Source organism: Petaurus breviceps, unplaced genomic scaffold (genome assembly GCF_028583685.1).
Source record: "Petaurus breviceps papuanus isolate PSGF00001 unplaced genomic scaffold, PetGlider_PUasm1.0 229, whole genome shotgun sequence".
NCBI lineage: Eukaryota > Metazoa > Chordata > Mammalia > Diprotodontia > Petauridae > Petaurus > Petaurus breviceps.
This window is the reverse complement of record NW_027185903.1, coordinates 29,000,138-29,013,243: the sequence shown is the minus strand read 5'-3', so window position 1 is coordinate 29,013,243 and position 13,106 is coordinate 29,000,138. Positions and strand designations below refer to the sequence as shown.

The window sequence follows — 13,106 nt, the reverse complement described above, 5'->3', positions numbered from 1 at the left end:
CAGGGCTATACTCTATGTTTGCTGTCTCAGGGCCAGCCTAGCAAAGTTTAGTGAGGCTCATCTTTAAAGGCTGGTCCCATAAAGAGATGGATTTTGAAGACCATAGTTATTCATGAAGACTTTTACTAAGTTACAGAGGTGTTGTACTCTATCTCAGGGTAAGTATTATCTACAACAAATGAAATGGCACAATTTTTAAAAAATTGTATTTCCATGCATCCAGAAGTACTATCTTATGATCACATTCTATAAATCTAAACTAACACTGCAAAATATTTCCCTTTCTTTGGCATATGCTATATACCACATTAAAATGCTATTTGTTTATTTTATCATATAAATCCTGCCTATGAACATGAGTTCCTTTCAGACCAAGACCATGTTTAACTAGCTCAATAATTATTGCTGTTAGATTTCATGGTGCCACAGAGGCTACAGAGTAGAATTTTCACATGGTTAACTATCCTGGTTCCTAAATTACAGGTAGGTAGTAGTGAATGCATACTGGTGAATCTTTGGGGTAGAAATCTATTGACAAACAATTCAGTCCTAAAAGATGTTAGGTTAGTAGTATTTACTAGGGCAGGGAAGTGAGAGTAGTAGAATAGTTGGCAAAGTTCACAAACTCAGGCTCTCTATATGCTTTATCTGAAAATTTAACTCTTACCCAAAGTTCTGAGGCAAGGTCAACATTTCTCCAAGCATCAAAGTTTCTGCACCATTTACAGTAGAAGGATCATCTTTCATGAGCTGATTAAAGAGATCTCCTGTAGCAATATAAACATATTTCTAACACCTGCTGTATATATAAATTTAATTCAAAGATGTGACTAAGGCAAGATAATGTCTGATAGGAAATTTACAAAGGTGTCTTTCATACCTTTAAATATTACCCATAAGAGAGAGACCAGAATACTCTCTAGGAGAAATTACTTTTCATATGTGACAACAGATAAGTCATGTACATTTCAGGCCTCAATTTCCTTATCTGTAAAATAAGTGGTTTAGCCTAGCTGATTTCTAAAGGATTCAGCTATGATATGCTATTATCCAAAGTAAAAAATATAACACTTTTCTAGTGAAAACATAATCACATTCAGATTTAAGATTCATGTTACTGTGCTGCCACTACCTTGAGCTCTATTTATTTATGAGCATTCTATCTATTCTGAGTTCATTCCCTGTTTGGGCACTAACACTCATATATAACTGCAAACTTTTACACAGTTGGCATTTAAAAAATAAGTTTAGTTACAAATGTATTCTGGATTAAATGTCGTGAATTTGTCAAAATAGACTGGAAGCAAAGACCATTATAGGAATAGAAGAAATTAAATAATAATTTCCTCCTATAATCTGTATTTTTACAGCATTCTAATTTCTAATCTTTGATATCCTCAATACGTTTTTTAAAAGTTCTGTACTTAAAGGTTGGACATTTTTCTAAATGAAGACATTTCTAATGCAGAGTATCATATACTGATGACATAGTATAGTAAACCCAATAGTGCCAAAAGGAAAGCTCTAGTTTGAATTCCTGAAAAGTCTTTAATTTGGAATACTTAAAGCGAAAGTTTTATTATTTAACTATCATAAAATGCGCATACATATACACTTAAACTAAAATTCACGTCACTTTCAGGTTAGCACTACAAACTGTTGATGATGAGGCAACATGTGAGGTAATCTAGGCAATTAACATAGAACCTGGGTTTGTAACGTTTCAGCAAGGATTCAAGCACAAAAACCATAAATGCCAATTTCTTTTTTTTTTTTTTAAAGCAATCGGGGTTAAGTAACTTGCTCAAGGTTACATGGCCAGTTATTTCTGGGTGTGGTGCTGAGTATCTGAGCCCGGATTTGATCCAGGTCATCCCGACACTGAAGCTGGTGCTCTTACTCGCTGAGCCACCTGGCCGCCCCTAAGCAATTGGGGTTAAGTAACTTGCTCAAGGTTACACGGCCAGGTGTTTCTGGGTGGGTGCTAAGTGTCTCAGCCCGGGATTCGATCTCCAGGTCTTCTCAACAGTGGAGCCGGTACTCTTACTCGCTGTGCTACCTGGCCGCCCCAATATAAATGCCAATTTCTTTAGATACAGACAGGATAGAGTAACATGCATAAACATCCTATGACGTACCTGGCAAGTCTCTATCTTCACATGTTACTGGAATATTGGTGAATAAAGTAGGCTTAGTCAATCTCATCACTGTAAATTCAGAGAGCAAAAAAAGAAAAGTAAAAGAAAAATCGACAATGTCATTAACAACCTGGGTTAATATTTCCAAGTACTGGCGACTGCTGTTTAGGCTTCAGACCTAATCTAGTGAAAACTTCTTAAAGAATGAATAGTGAACTTCTGGATGACAGTAACAAGTCAAAGACATTTCAGCTGGGTAGAATAATGGGCTGGATCTATTAAGATGAAATGTAATAGGTTTTATATACACACATATATACAATAAATGTAAATTACTTAAACTTTGATTAAAAAAACCACACAGATTAAGGGGAGGTGTGGTTGGACAATATTTGTGAAAATACTTATGGATGGGATGCAGAGTGAGGCAACATTGTGCCAAGGTACTCAAAAAGTTGAACACAATCTTAGAGTTAATAGAAGTATAGTATTCAGAAGGAAGGATATGACAATGATGGTTCCACTGTACACATCACAGCTATGGTCCTGTGTTCAGTTTTGGTTGATACTATTTTAGGTAAGAGATGACAGACTGGAGAGTGCCCAAACAGAGACCAGTGTGGCATGAGACTAGAAAACCATGCTACTTGAGGACACTGTGAAAGAAATATAAGTATTTACTTTGGATAAAAGAAGATTTAGTGGAGGACATAAGACTAATTTTCTAGAATTTGAAGGACATGTGGAATATGTGTTCTTCCTGGTCTTGTCAGACAGAAGTAGGAACAGTAGACTGAAGATGCAGAGGCTGATTGAAGCTCAGTTTAAGGAAAATAAGCTCGTATTTTCCTTTGAAGCTTTTAGTGCAGGAGTTCTGACTTCACTGTCTTCCTCCTGTTCCATGCTTTGCTCCTTTTTTGTCCCTCAAATAGGAGTCTAATGTTGGAATCTTCTGTCTCCTTTGTTTCCTTTGCCTGGTCATGTTGCCCCTCAGTCACTTGACCCCTCGGGGTTTTTGCGACAGTAGAACTCTGCCACCAGACAGGGGAGCTTTCGTCCCAAATGCTGGGGTTTTCTCAGTTGCCGGAGGTATTAGATGGGTACCCCCTCTGAGGTCGCCACACTCTCTGGCAAGCTAGACATACACCTCAGGACCTCTACCCTAGACTGCAATCCAGATCCAAGTGGGTTAAAGCAAGATTACCCCTCAGACTGGTGCTTGGTCCCTCTACACTCTGGAGACCAGGAGCTGAATCTGCCATGTGGTGCTGGCTGGCTGTGCTGGTGCCTCAGTGGCTTCTCGCCCTGGGGGGCAAAAGCCACGCACTCCCACTTACTGGTCCCAAAGTCCAGACTGCACTCTCACTTTGTCCTTAGCATCTGTGTGTTGATAAATCTGGAAATGGCCAGAGCTGCTGCAGTTCTGGAGTCCCTTTGGCAACAGCTGGTCAGGCCCGCCCTGGGGCTAAAGCCTCAGCGTGGGTCTGGGCTTGGCTCCCAGAACACTGTGATGGCGGATTCCTGCTGGCCTGCCCTGCTGTCCTCAGTGGGAGGTTAGCTTCTCTGTGTCATTTTGTGGGTTCTGCAGCTCCAAAGTTTGTTTAGAGTCCCCTTTTAACATGGATTGGGGAAGGTGGAAGCTGGAGCAGCAGGGAGGTCCTGCTTCTAATCCGCCATTGTCTCTTCAGTCATTTTAAACTAAAGGTTATTAAAGGGTGGTAACTTTGTGATTATATACATCCTAGTCTGCTACTAACAGTGATATCAGTAAAATTAAATATAGACAAATTCCATGGCATACTGGGTTGGCTATCTGGCTGGTTACAATTTAACAATACTAGGGGCGGCCAGGTAGCACAGCGAGTAAGAGCATCGGCTCCAGTGTTGAGAACACCTGGAGATTGAATCCCGGGCTCAGACACTTAGCACCCACCCAGAAACACCTGGCCGTGTAACCTTGAGCAAGTTACTTAACCCCAATTGCTTAGGGGCGGCCAGGTGGCTCAGCGAGTAAGAGCACTGGCTCCAGTGTCAGGATGACCCGGATCAAATCCGGGCTCAGATACTCAGCACCACACCCAGAAATAATAACTGGCCGTGTAACCTTGAGCAAGTTACTTAACCCCAATTGCTTTAAAAAAAAAACAAACAATTTAACAATACTGCTTTTGCAAATCATACTGTGTGCTCCCCAACTATTTACCTATATTTGAATATGAATTAGGTAAAAATCATTATCAAGTGCATCCTTGAAAGTTTTTCTCTGGAAATTGTAGTGGGATTTACCAGATGAACAGGCTTATAAAAAGTATCAGTTACCTTTATTTACTACTACTACCACAACCACCACGACCATCATCACCACCACCACCACTACCTACTGCCTTGAATTACTGCTAACAGTATCTACTTCCATATGGTGGAGTGCAGGTTGGGATCTTGCAAAGCTACAGGCATAATCCAATTCCTTTGATTTGGGGTAAAGGGAGTCTGTTACTTAATTTCTCAAATAATAAAATAAAAACCAGTTACAGTGATTGAAGCATACTTTTTCAATTTTATTTTTCTCTGTATGTGTTTCCTTTTGCAACATGGCTAATATGGAAAACGTTTTGCATGACTCCACATATATCATATTGCCTGCCTTCTCAAGGGGTAGGAAAGAGAGAGATGGGAGAGAATTTGGAACTAAAAATCTTTAAAAAAAATTAAATGTTAAAATTTTTTTACATATAATTGGGAAATATTTAATGAAATAAAATATTTTAAAAGATAAGCTTCAGGAAAAAATCATCTTCTCTACTTTAGCTTCACATGGGCAATATAAAAACAATATTATGCAAGAATGAACACCTACTCATTTGCCTGTAGCTTCAAACTATGACAGTGAACAGGATCACACTATCAGATTTAGAGCAGATTGGGGTCTTAGAGGTCATTTGATTTAAGTCTCCAGTTTGGAGATAAGAAAACCAGGCCTAGAGAGGTTAAATATGCCTTAGGTCACACAGATAACAAATAGCAGAGCCAAGATCTGAACTTTGGTTCCCTGACTCTAAAATCTAGCATTCTTTCATCATGTTGCTTCCTGTTGTTTATAAAAGGCCTGCAAGACACAAATTTGAATTTTTCCTAAAATTTTTTTTTCTTTTTTTGGGGGAAGGTGAACATATTGGGAAGATGTTGTGAACGAAAAAATGCCAAGATTTGGCAGTAGACTAGATACGTGGATTAAGGCAAAGGGAGGAGATGAAGCTAACACTGAGGTTTCAAACCCAGGTGATTAGGAAGATAGAGGTACCTTCTGAAGCAATAGGCAAGTTAAGAAGATGGAAAGATTTTGAACCCATATTTTCCTGACTTCCAGCCTAGCTCCATGATGCCTGGGATATATACCTGAGTCTAGTCATCTGAAAAGTCATAATGAAGAACATTTTTCTCTCTGAATTTCGTTTTGACATTCAGGGGTTCTGGAATAATAAATTAGGCCCTGGAAGATTTCAAAACAGAAATAAAGGGAAAACGACTTAGAATCCTTTTTATCTGTCAGTTATTCACCAGAGCCCAGAGTTCTTGATTTCACTGATAAATAAGACAACTTAAAGAAAAATTGTACTCTTACCTAGGCACATGATGAAATTATTTTCTACACAATGTACTGAAATTTACAAACCACAATGGTGAAGAACCACAATTTAAAAGAAAACACTTTGCACTAAAGTTAAAAATAAATTGCAAGATTTATTTATCACCTATATTTCAGTGCATTCCTCACAGAGAACATAAATTTAATTCTCTGTAAAAAAAATTTATTTCTATTACATACTAAAAATCACTCCATATTTATGTACAAATAAATTCATTTTCCCCTTAAGACCTAATCTTCCTTTAAGGAGATTACATACATATTCACAGTGCAAAATGTCACAGAATACCCATATTTGGCTCACATTTCTCTGGATTGTAGCATTACAAAATGGAAGTTCATTATGCCTGATAAGTCGATTCAGTTTTATCCAAATATCTTCCAGAGTTTGGTTGTTAAAAACAGAATGTTCTATTGTCCATCTTGCTCTATATAATGAATGCAGCTTTAATTTTTCTAAATTCTGTTGTAATTCTCTAGATAAAGGCAAAACCTTTTCTGTAAAATTCCTAGAAACTGAAACACTCCAAGACCTTTTCAACTGCCGTTTTGCTTTTTGGGTTTGTTCATCTGGATTTCCACAACTAATCTGTACATCCAATGTTTGTGCCTGGGTTAAACACTTCCTCTTTTCCAAATCTGGTTGAAACTCCAGAAGGCCCACTGTACAATCATAATTCTGAGCTTTCCTGTGATGTTCTGAAATGGTAAAGCACTGGTCCGCTTCTTTAACTGCTTCACCAGAAATAATCGGCGGCGGTCTTTTAGGTTTGAGGGGAAGTTTTATTACATCATTTGGAAACCAAGGTATAAATTTCAATAGTGGACGAGTAGGAAATTCATTAATAGCGTCTTCTGCAACTTTGTATAATCGTGTAGGGTCACTTTCACTTGGTCGATAGTATAATACTACCTCTGTACTCATTCTGTACAAGGCCAGATACTCTGTACAAGTCCAGATACTAATAATGAGGACACAACATTTCTTGGTCAAGATCCTCAGTGCTAGAACTTAAATTCATAGCTATAAAACTTTCTTGTCTTTCTTTCCACTGACGAGAAGGAAGAAACAGGACCTAAAGTAGAAGTATTACAAAGAATAAGATACACTGGGTATCTCTACTAAAACAGGTCATATATAAATAGGTAGCATAAAAATGAACTTGTATACTTTTACATTTTGCTAGAGCAGCTACTGGTAACTATAAGCTTTAAAAAGGTGAGAAAACTTTTTTTAAAAAGACATATAAAATTTTGAATTAAAATTTTTTTTTAGAAATTTAGTTTATGTTTATCTGGAGTTAAAGCAAATACATTTAAAAGAGCAAAAATTCAAATAGGTCTCTGCTACATTCAAATGACTATACTGCATTGCAGTAGAAAACTGATACAAGAATCAGAATTCCTGGGATTTTAATCAAAGCCTTCCTCCAGATTAGTTTTATAGTCTTGAACACTGAGAAAATGAGGGGGCAATAATTTTTTTTTTAATTTTAAATTAAAAAAAATTAAAAAAATTTTTTATAAATGAACTATGAAATTCTCAAGCCTTATGATGCTATCAGATTCTATATAAGATGCTATATATTACTTTTTATTGTTAAATTTCATCATTTAGAGGTACACAGTAAAATATTCTTATGAAGTAGTTTTAAAATTATAATTTAGACAAAGAAAGAAAAATGAAGACTGCATTGTAACTTTTATTTGCAAGAACTTTTTTATACTTTAAATGTAAAAATGGATTTAAACAAATGTTGTTTAGCAGTGCTTGACACTTTGTGGCCCATACTGTCCATGGGGTTGGAGCAGTTTGCCATTTTATTCTCCAGTAGTTTAAGGCAAACAGAGTAAGTGAATTGCCCAGGGTTACACAGCTACTAAGTATCTGAGGCTGGAATTGAATTCAGGTCTTCCTGTCTAGGCCCAGTGCTCTATCCACATAGCTAACTCTAAGCAAATTTCTAAAAGCAAAACATAAAATGTGAAGGATTACAGAGGAAACCAACTGCATTGAAATATAGTCAAAATATCCAGTGTGGAATAGGGCTAGATGATTCTCTCTTTTTAGAGCCAAGAAGTTCCCAATAGCTGCAAGTCAAACTGTAAATATAGCTCCTACAGTTTACAGTGTAGGGTGTTCTTGTTGGCAGAACCATGGTACAGCCAGATTCACAGAAAGATGGAGCTAGAAGAACCTCATGATAACCTCCCCAACAGAGAGGTATTGGGGTACTGCTAACCTACACATGACAACTTCTTAAACAAATAATAAGGCTTGCACCACAAAGTTTCAGGCATCATTTGAATCAACTATTAATGTGGCCAGAAGAACCAGTTATTGACTTTTTATTAGTAAAATGATTACACTTTGGATCCATCTGTATCAATTCAATTTGTGACAATCCATGAACTTGTCTCCTTAAAATTTTTAAATACCTATGACTGTGAAATGCAAAAATCATTATATATTTGAACATGGGATAAAATATTCAGGAATTAAGAGATTACATTTTTTTTCTTGAACATTTGCAGTTCTATGTCATAGAGACAACAATATCTTGAATAACATTGTATTCCTAAAAGGTGTCACTTTTGTTCCAGTGGGGACAGGGACAGAGAGAGGAAGAATAGAGAGAAGATGGAAGAGGAGAAGGGGAAGAGAAAAAGACTGTGTATACACGTATATATTTTATCAGAATATAATTCCAACATTATCTTTAATAAAAATGCAAATAAGAAAACTAAAATAACATTTAATTTAGTTTGTTAAAGAAAATTCACCAATATGTAAATTGCAATGTACTCTTCCAAAACTTTTACCTGAGCTGCTCACCAATTGCCAAAATCTGTCCAAGTCTCTGACATAGAAACAAAAGAATGGGATCATTCACAGAATGGATCTCTTCTAATCTAGAGATTTAGCTGTGTTTGATTTGATAAAAAGTTAATTTGCAAGGAATCTTTAGTAGCTGTACCATCTCCACCATAAAGGCTGGTAAGGTAATGCATTCTGAAGATACTTCATTCCTTTCCTTAAAGCCTGACAGATAGAAAAACTAGGTCTATCTCAAATGATGGGGTTGGACTAGATGGTTTCTCAGGTCCTTTCAATTTCTAGATCCACAACTGTGAATGGTTTAAAGCCAGGGACTGTTGCAGAGGAAGTTAACAGGATGGACCGCAATATTTGTCCATTGATGCTTTAGTTTTTGTAGGATCTGTAATCAAAATTACACTACCTCAAAAAATGGTGCCAAGAAGAAAGTGTGGTTTGATAAACGTGATCATACTACAATACAAAATGAATGCTCTGCTGAAAATAAATTAGTATCGCATACTAAAATATCGACTTGTATGCAGTGATGGGAGCTCGATAAGAGATCTATATAGGCCATCCTGATTAAAATGCTTTCTTTTTGGTCTTTCAAAGAGAAAATCAATTCCCAAAAAGTATATGTTAACTTTCTGGGGGTAGTTTCTATCTCCACACAGCTCTCTATCACAATTATCTACACAACCTAAAATTCACTAGTGCTTCTTAACAAAATTAGTTTAGAAATAACCAAATATTAGTGTCTGGTGAAGGTATTATAAGTCTTAAAATACTTAAAGTTTTCTCACTTCGGTCACATTTCACCCAAGATGTATTATAATCTAATAAATTTAACGAGTCTGAAATAAATTTGGGATTTATTTCGTAACTTTGTGCACTTTTCAGCTTAAGAGTAGGAGTTTTCAATAACATCAAGTGGCAAAGTTCCTTTACTAAGAGCTTCTCCCAAAGCCGCCCCATGAATGAGGAAGAAGGGAACATTCGTCTCCCGCCCACCAGAGGCTTGTTGTGCTTTGGCTCGGGCGGGGACAGGCGGGACAGCGGGGTCTCTGGCACGGCAATGGTCAGGATGGGCGGCGGGTCCCTGATCCCTGGACAGGGCAAGGGAGTCGAACTCCAGGCCATCCTGGAGGCCAGCGAGAGCCAGCCTGGCTCCCAGCGATGGCGGCAAAAGGGAACCAGAGGATGGAAGGAAAGGGAGGGGAAGGATGCATGATATCTAAGACAGGTCTCGGCAACATTTAAATTTTTTTTTACCTTTTAGCGCCAGTAAATGCTCCTGCTTAGGTGGGTTCACCTCCATTTCTACCGGAATCTCAGAGCTACCGGCAACGGAGAATGGCGAGGCTCAACAAGCAACACCCCTCCCCCCACCCCCACCTCCCGCCCGGAAGAAAACAGGAAGGCTCCGGGAAGGAGAATCACGTGTCAATCTCGTTGTCTCGAGCGGTGACACCTAACGTCACTTCCAACACCTTCTCCTCCCCCCCCTCATCCCGAGAGCTCACCATCATCCTCTAATCGAATGTACGCAAACATATCTCTGGTTGTCCCCTACCACCCCAAAAAGCCACACACAAACCCAAGTGCTTCCTGCGTCCACGCTATTCCCCCCACCCACCACAAAATCGTATAATTTTGCAAAGAGCGGTTTCTAAACACTGGTTGGTGACAGCTTAGCATGGTCCTATTGCTAAAGCGATCAGAAAGCCAGGATTCCAATGCGTTAAAGAAGCAAACAGCATGCCGGGATTTGTAGTCTATTCCGCGCCGCGCTGCATCCTGGGACCTGAGTAAGATAGGTCCTAACCAGAAACAACTTCAGCCTCAGGCCTAGGTCCCCTCTGGGTCCCTGTCTAAGTCCTTTAGTGTCAAACGTGCGCATGCGCAAAGCCACGCCGACACAACGCCCCAGTGTGTCGTTTCCCTCCAACCCCCGCAACAGCGGGCTGGGCGGTGCTGCGCTTCGGTGCCCTAGTCGCCTTCGCCGCTCTCGCCTCTCGAGGCCGGCTCTTTGCGCCTGTGCAGCCCAATGCGTAAGTGGAGGCGGATCTTTTTCCGCTCCTCCGTTGGCTGCAGCGGCAGCGCTGCTGCGATGGCGGCCCTGGTTGTAAACAAGCCCGGAGCCGGCATCGAGAGCGGCAAGCACGGCGCCCGGGGCCCCGCCGCGGTGAAGGTGAGACGCCGTCGGCCCCGGTATTTTTTGCCCCTGTGTCGTCATCTTTCTGCCCGCTCCCCTTAGGTGGTGGCGGGCCGCTCCGGGGTCTCCTCGGGCAGGGCCCGGGGGGTCGCTGCGGCCCCCGGTAGCTGTTCACAGAGCCTTTCCTCTCAGCCTCCGGCGCCGGGGCGCCTCCGGAGGGCCATGCACCTGCCATCCCCGGCCTGGGTTTCTTTCCCTCCCTCTTTCCCTCCACGTTCCGGTATCCTCGGGCTGCACTGGGCAGGGCACAGCCCCCTGCCTTCTCCTGGGGCCTCCTCAGTCAGTTTTCTTACACTTTATTTCGGAAAAAGCGCTGGGGGAAGGTCGGTCACTTGGGCCACTACCCTCCTTACAGACACTGCCTCCCAGGGAGCCTCGGAGCTGCAGGGGGCCTGGGAGATCCTCTAGTCCGGGGGCTTCAGCCTTTTCCCGTGTCATGGGCCCCTTTGGTAGTCTGGGAAAAGCCAGTAGACCCTTCTCAGAAAAACGTTTTTAGTGCATGAAATAAAATGCACAAGATTATATAGGAAGGCAGTCATATTGAAAGATAATTATCAGAATTAAAAAAAAAGTTCAGGACCTTAGGTTAAGAACCCTTGATCGGTTGAAAATCTTTTTTACAGATGAGGAAACTGAGGCCAGGACAGGTGATGGAAATGAGTTGCCTAAGGAAATGTAGATATTGAAGCTGGCTTTGGAAAGCATATCTTTTGGCCAAAAAGCTAATGTTTTCTCCGTTGTTACCAGGCAGCGCTAGTTAACATTTAAAAAACTCAAATAAAGTCTATACCTCAGTAGTTCTTTTGTGTTTCTCTGATGGCCTTCTGCACCTCCCTCAGCCAGTTCAAGGAATAATTGGGTTAGGCTGTTATTAGATGGCCCAGTTGGTATCAGCTCATAAGAAAAATGTTAACTGGAATGCTTAGAACTCATTTCTCACATCTTTATTGTCTGCTAGTTCCAGCGCTAGTAATTTATTTAGGTAGGTAGCATCCTCATTATTCACAATATGCAGCATGTTCCAGTAGTCTTAATGTAGTTTTAAGTTGTCAAAGCTTAATGGGGACCATTAGATCTAAAAAAGGACCTTAAGCTGTCAAAGCTTAAAACTGCACTAAGATTTTTGGGACGTCCTGTATTTCATTGGCCACTGTCATTGCAGAAGTACTCTGGAGCCTAAATATATGACAGGAAACTCATACAGTGCAGAATTGAGTATAACACTTGTTTGCTTTGAACTTTGTGCAGGGGGGTGTAGTTAGTTAGTTACCTGAAAGCTGATATCTGTTGAGTGAACTGTTGAGTACATCTGTGACATGTACCCCAGAGGATGGCATTTTAGTTAGGCCCTAAGTCATAATACCAAGGAATGCATTGGTGCTGTCACTCAATGTTAATAATATCTTAAAAGATTAAAAAAAGAGCACCACCCTGGAAGTTCTGTATTTGGAATGAATCATTTAGGCTTATAACTATAATAATAGATAGTATGATGCTTTTGTGTAATCTTAAAAATGAATTAATTATTATCTGACTCTGGATCAGATTTGGTTTTGAATCCTGACTCATTTAAAGCTAGTTCTGCCTCCCCAGTTTCCTTATTTGCAAAATGAGAATACTACTTGTTTTTATAACTTGATATGGTTGTTATATGGAGCAAATGACATAATGGGCTCTTTGACATCTGGGTAACCCTCTTTTGAAAATAGGCCACTATATTTCCAAAAATATGTTCCCTAGAAGGAATACACTCTGCATGTGGCACTCCAGGGAACATTGCCTTGAACTGGGCAATTTGGACTAAGGACTTGGATTCACATTCCACTTCTACTCAAATTACCACTGTTATTTCAGCCACATAATCTATCTGGGCCTCAATTTCCTCATTTGCAAAATGTAGGAGTTAGACTATATGACCTGTAAGGTCTCTTTTTAACTCTTAAATTTTGGATTCTTTGAATGTATTTTGTAACTGTAGTATGCCAGATAAATGTAAAGTACTGTCATTCATATATTCCCTTTCTTAAGAAAAACAAAGGTATAAAAATCTAAATGTAAGGAGATCAAGTGAGATGATCATTTTCATTCAGCTCAGTTTAACAACTTTGTTCAAACCTGCTGTTACACGTGAGACGTCATGAAAGAAAGGGTCTACAGAGAACTACAAAGAGGAACAAAAGCTAGTTGTTAAGGAATGTATAATTAAGAGATTACTCAAGTATAGATGCTTCATGTTACAAAAGCATTTACTGCAATTTTCTATTTTTAATTAGGTTAAAAATTGGC

General features: G+C 39.6%; 3 protein-coding genes across 5 annotated transcripts in view; 1 reads left to right on the top strand and 2 right to left on the bottom strand.

The window, feature by feature from the left end:
* Window positions 1–10,005, bottom strand: part of TRAPPC13 (trafficking protein particle complex subunit 13) — a 36,210-nt gene extending 26,205 nt beyond the window's left edge. For 2 of the 3 annotated variants that reach the window (XM_069096418.1, XM_069096419.1), the window contains exons 1-3: window positions 9,878–10,005; window positions 2,139–2,207; window positions 668–767 (exon numbers count right to left, since the gene is read on the bottom strand). In XM_069096418.1, coding sequence (XP_068952519.1) covers window positions 668–767; window positions 2,139–2,207; window positions 9,878–9,923 — 215 coding nt within the window. In that variant the 5' untranslated portion in view covers window positions 9,924–10,005. The remainder of the gene's footprint in view (window positions 1–667; window positions 768–2,138; window positions 2,208–9,877) is intronic. The other variant, XM_069096420.1, reaches the window with a different exon arrangement.
* On the bottom strand, window positions 5,860–10,005 carry SHLD3 (shieldin complex subunit 3). The gene is made up of 2 exons (XM_069096430.1): window positions 9,878–10,005; window positions 5,860–6,860 (listed from the first exon to the last, which is right to left on the bottom strand). The coding sequence occupies exon 2, from the start codon at window positions 6,707–6,709 to the stop codon at window positions 5,957–5,959; it is 753 nt and encodes a 250-aa protein (XP_068952531.1). The 5' UTR covers window positions 6,710–6,860; window positions 9,878–10,005; the 3' UTR covers window positions 5,860–5,956.
* A 531-nt stretch (window positions 10,006–10,536) lies between these two features.
* TRIM23 (tripartite motif containing 23) overlaps window positions 10,537–13,106 on the top strand; it is a 56,756-nt gene continuing 54,186 nt past the window's right edge. The window contains exon 1 of the mRNA XM_069096416.1: window positions 10,537–10,796. Within this exon, the coding sequence (XP_068952517.1) occupies window positions 10,653–10,796 (144 nt within the window). The 5' untranslated portion in view covers window positions 10,537–10,652. The remainder of the gene's footprint in view (window positions 10,797–13,106) is intronic.

Excerpts from the sequence above, each read along its gene's own strand:
- SHLD3 (XM_069096430.1), bottom strand. The coding sequence starts at position 6,709 with ATGAGTACAGAGGTAGTATTATACTATCGACCAAGTGAAAGTGACCCT.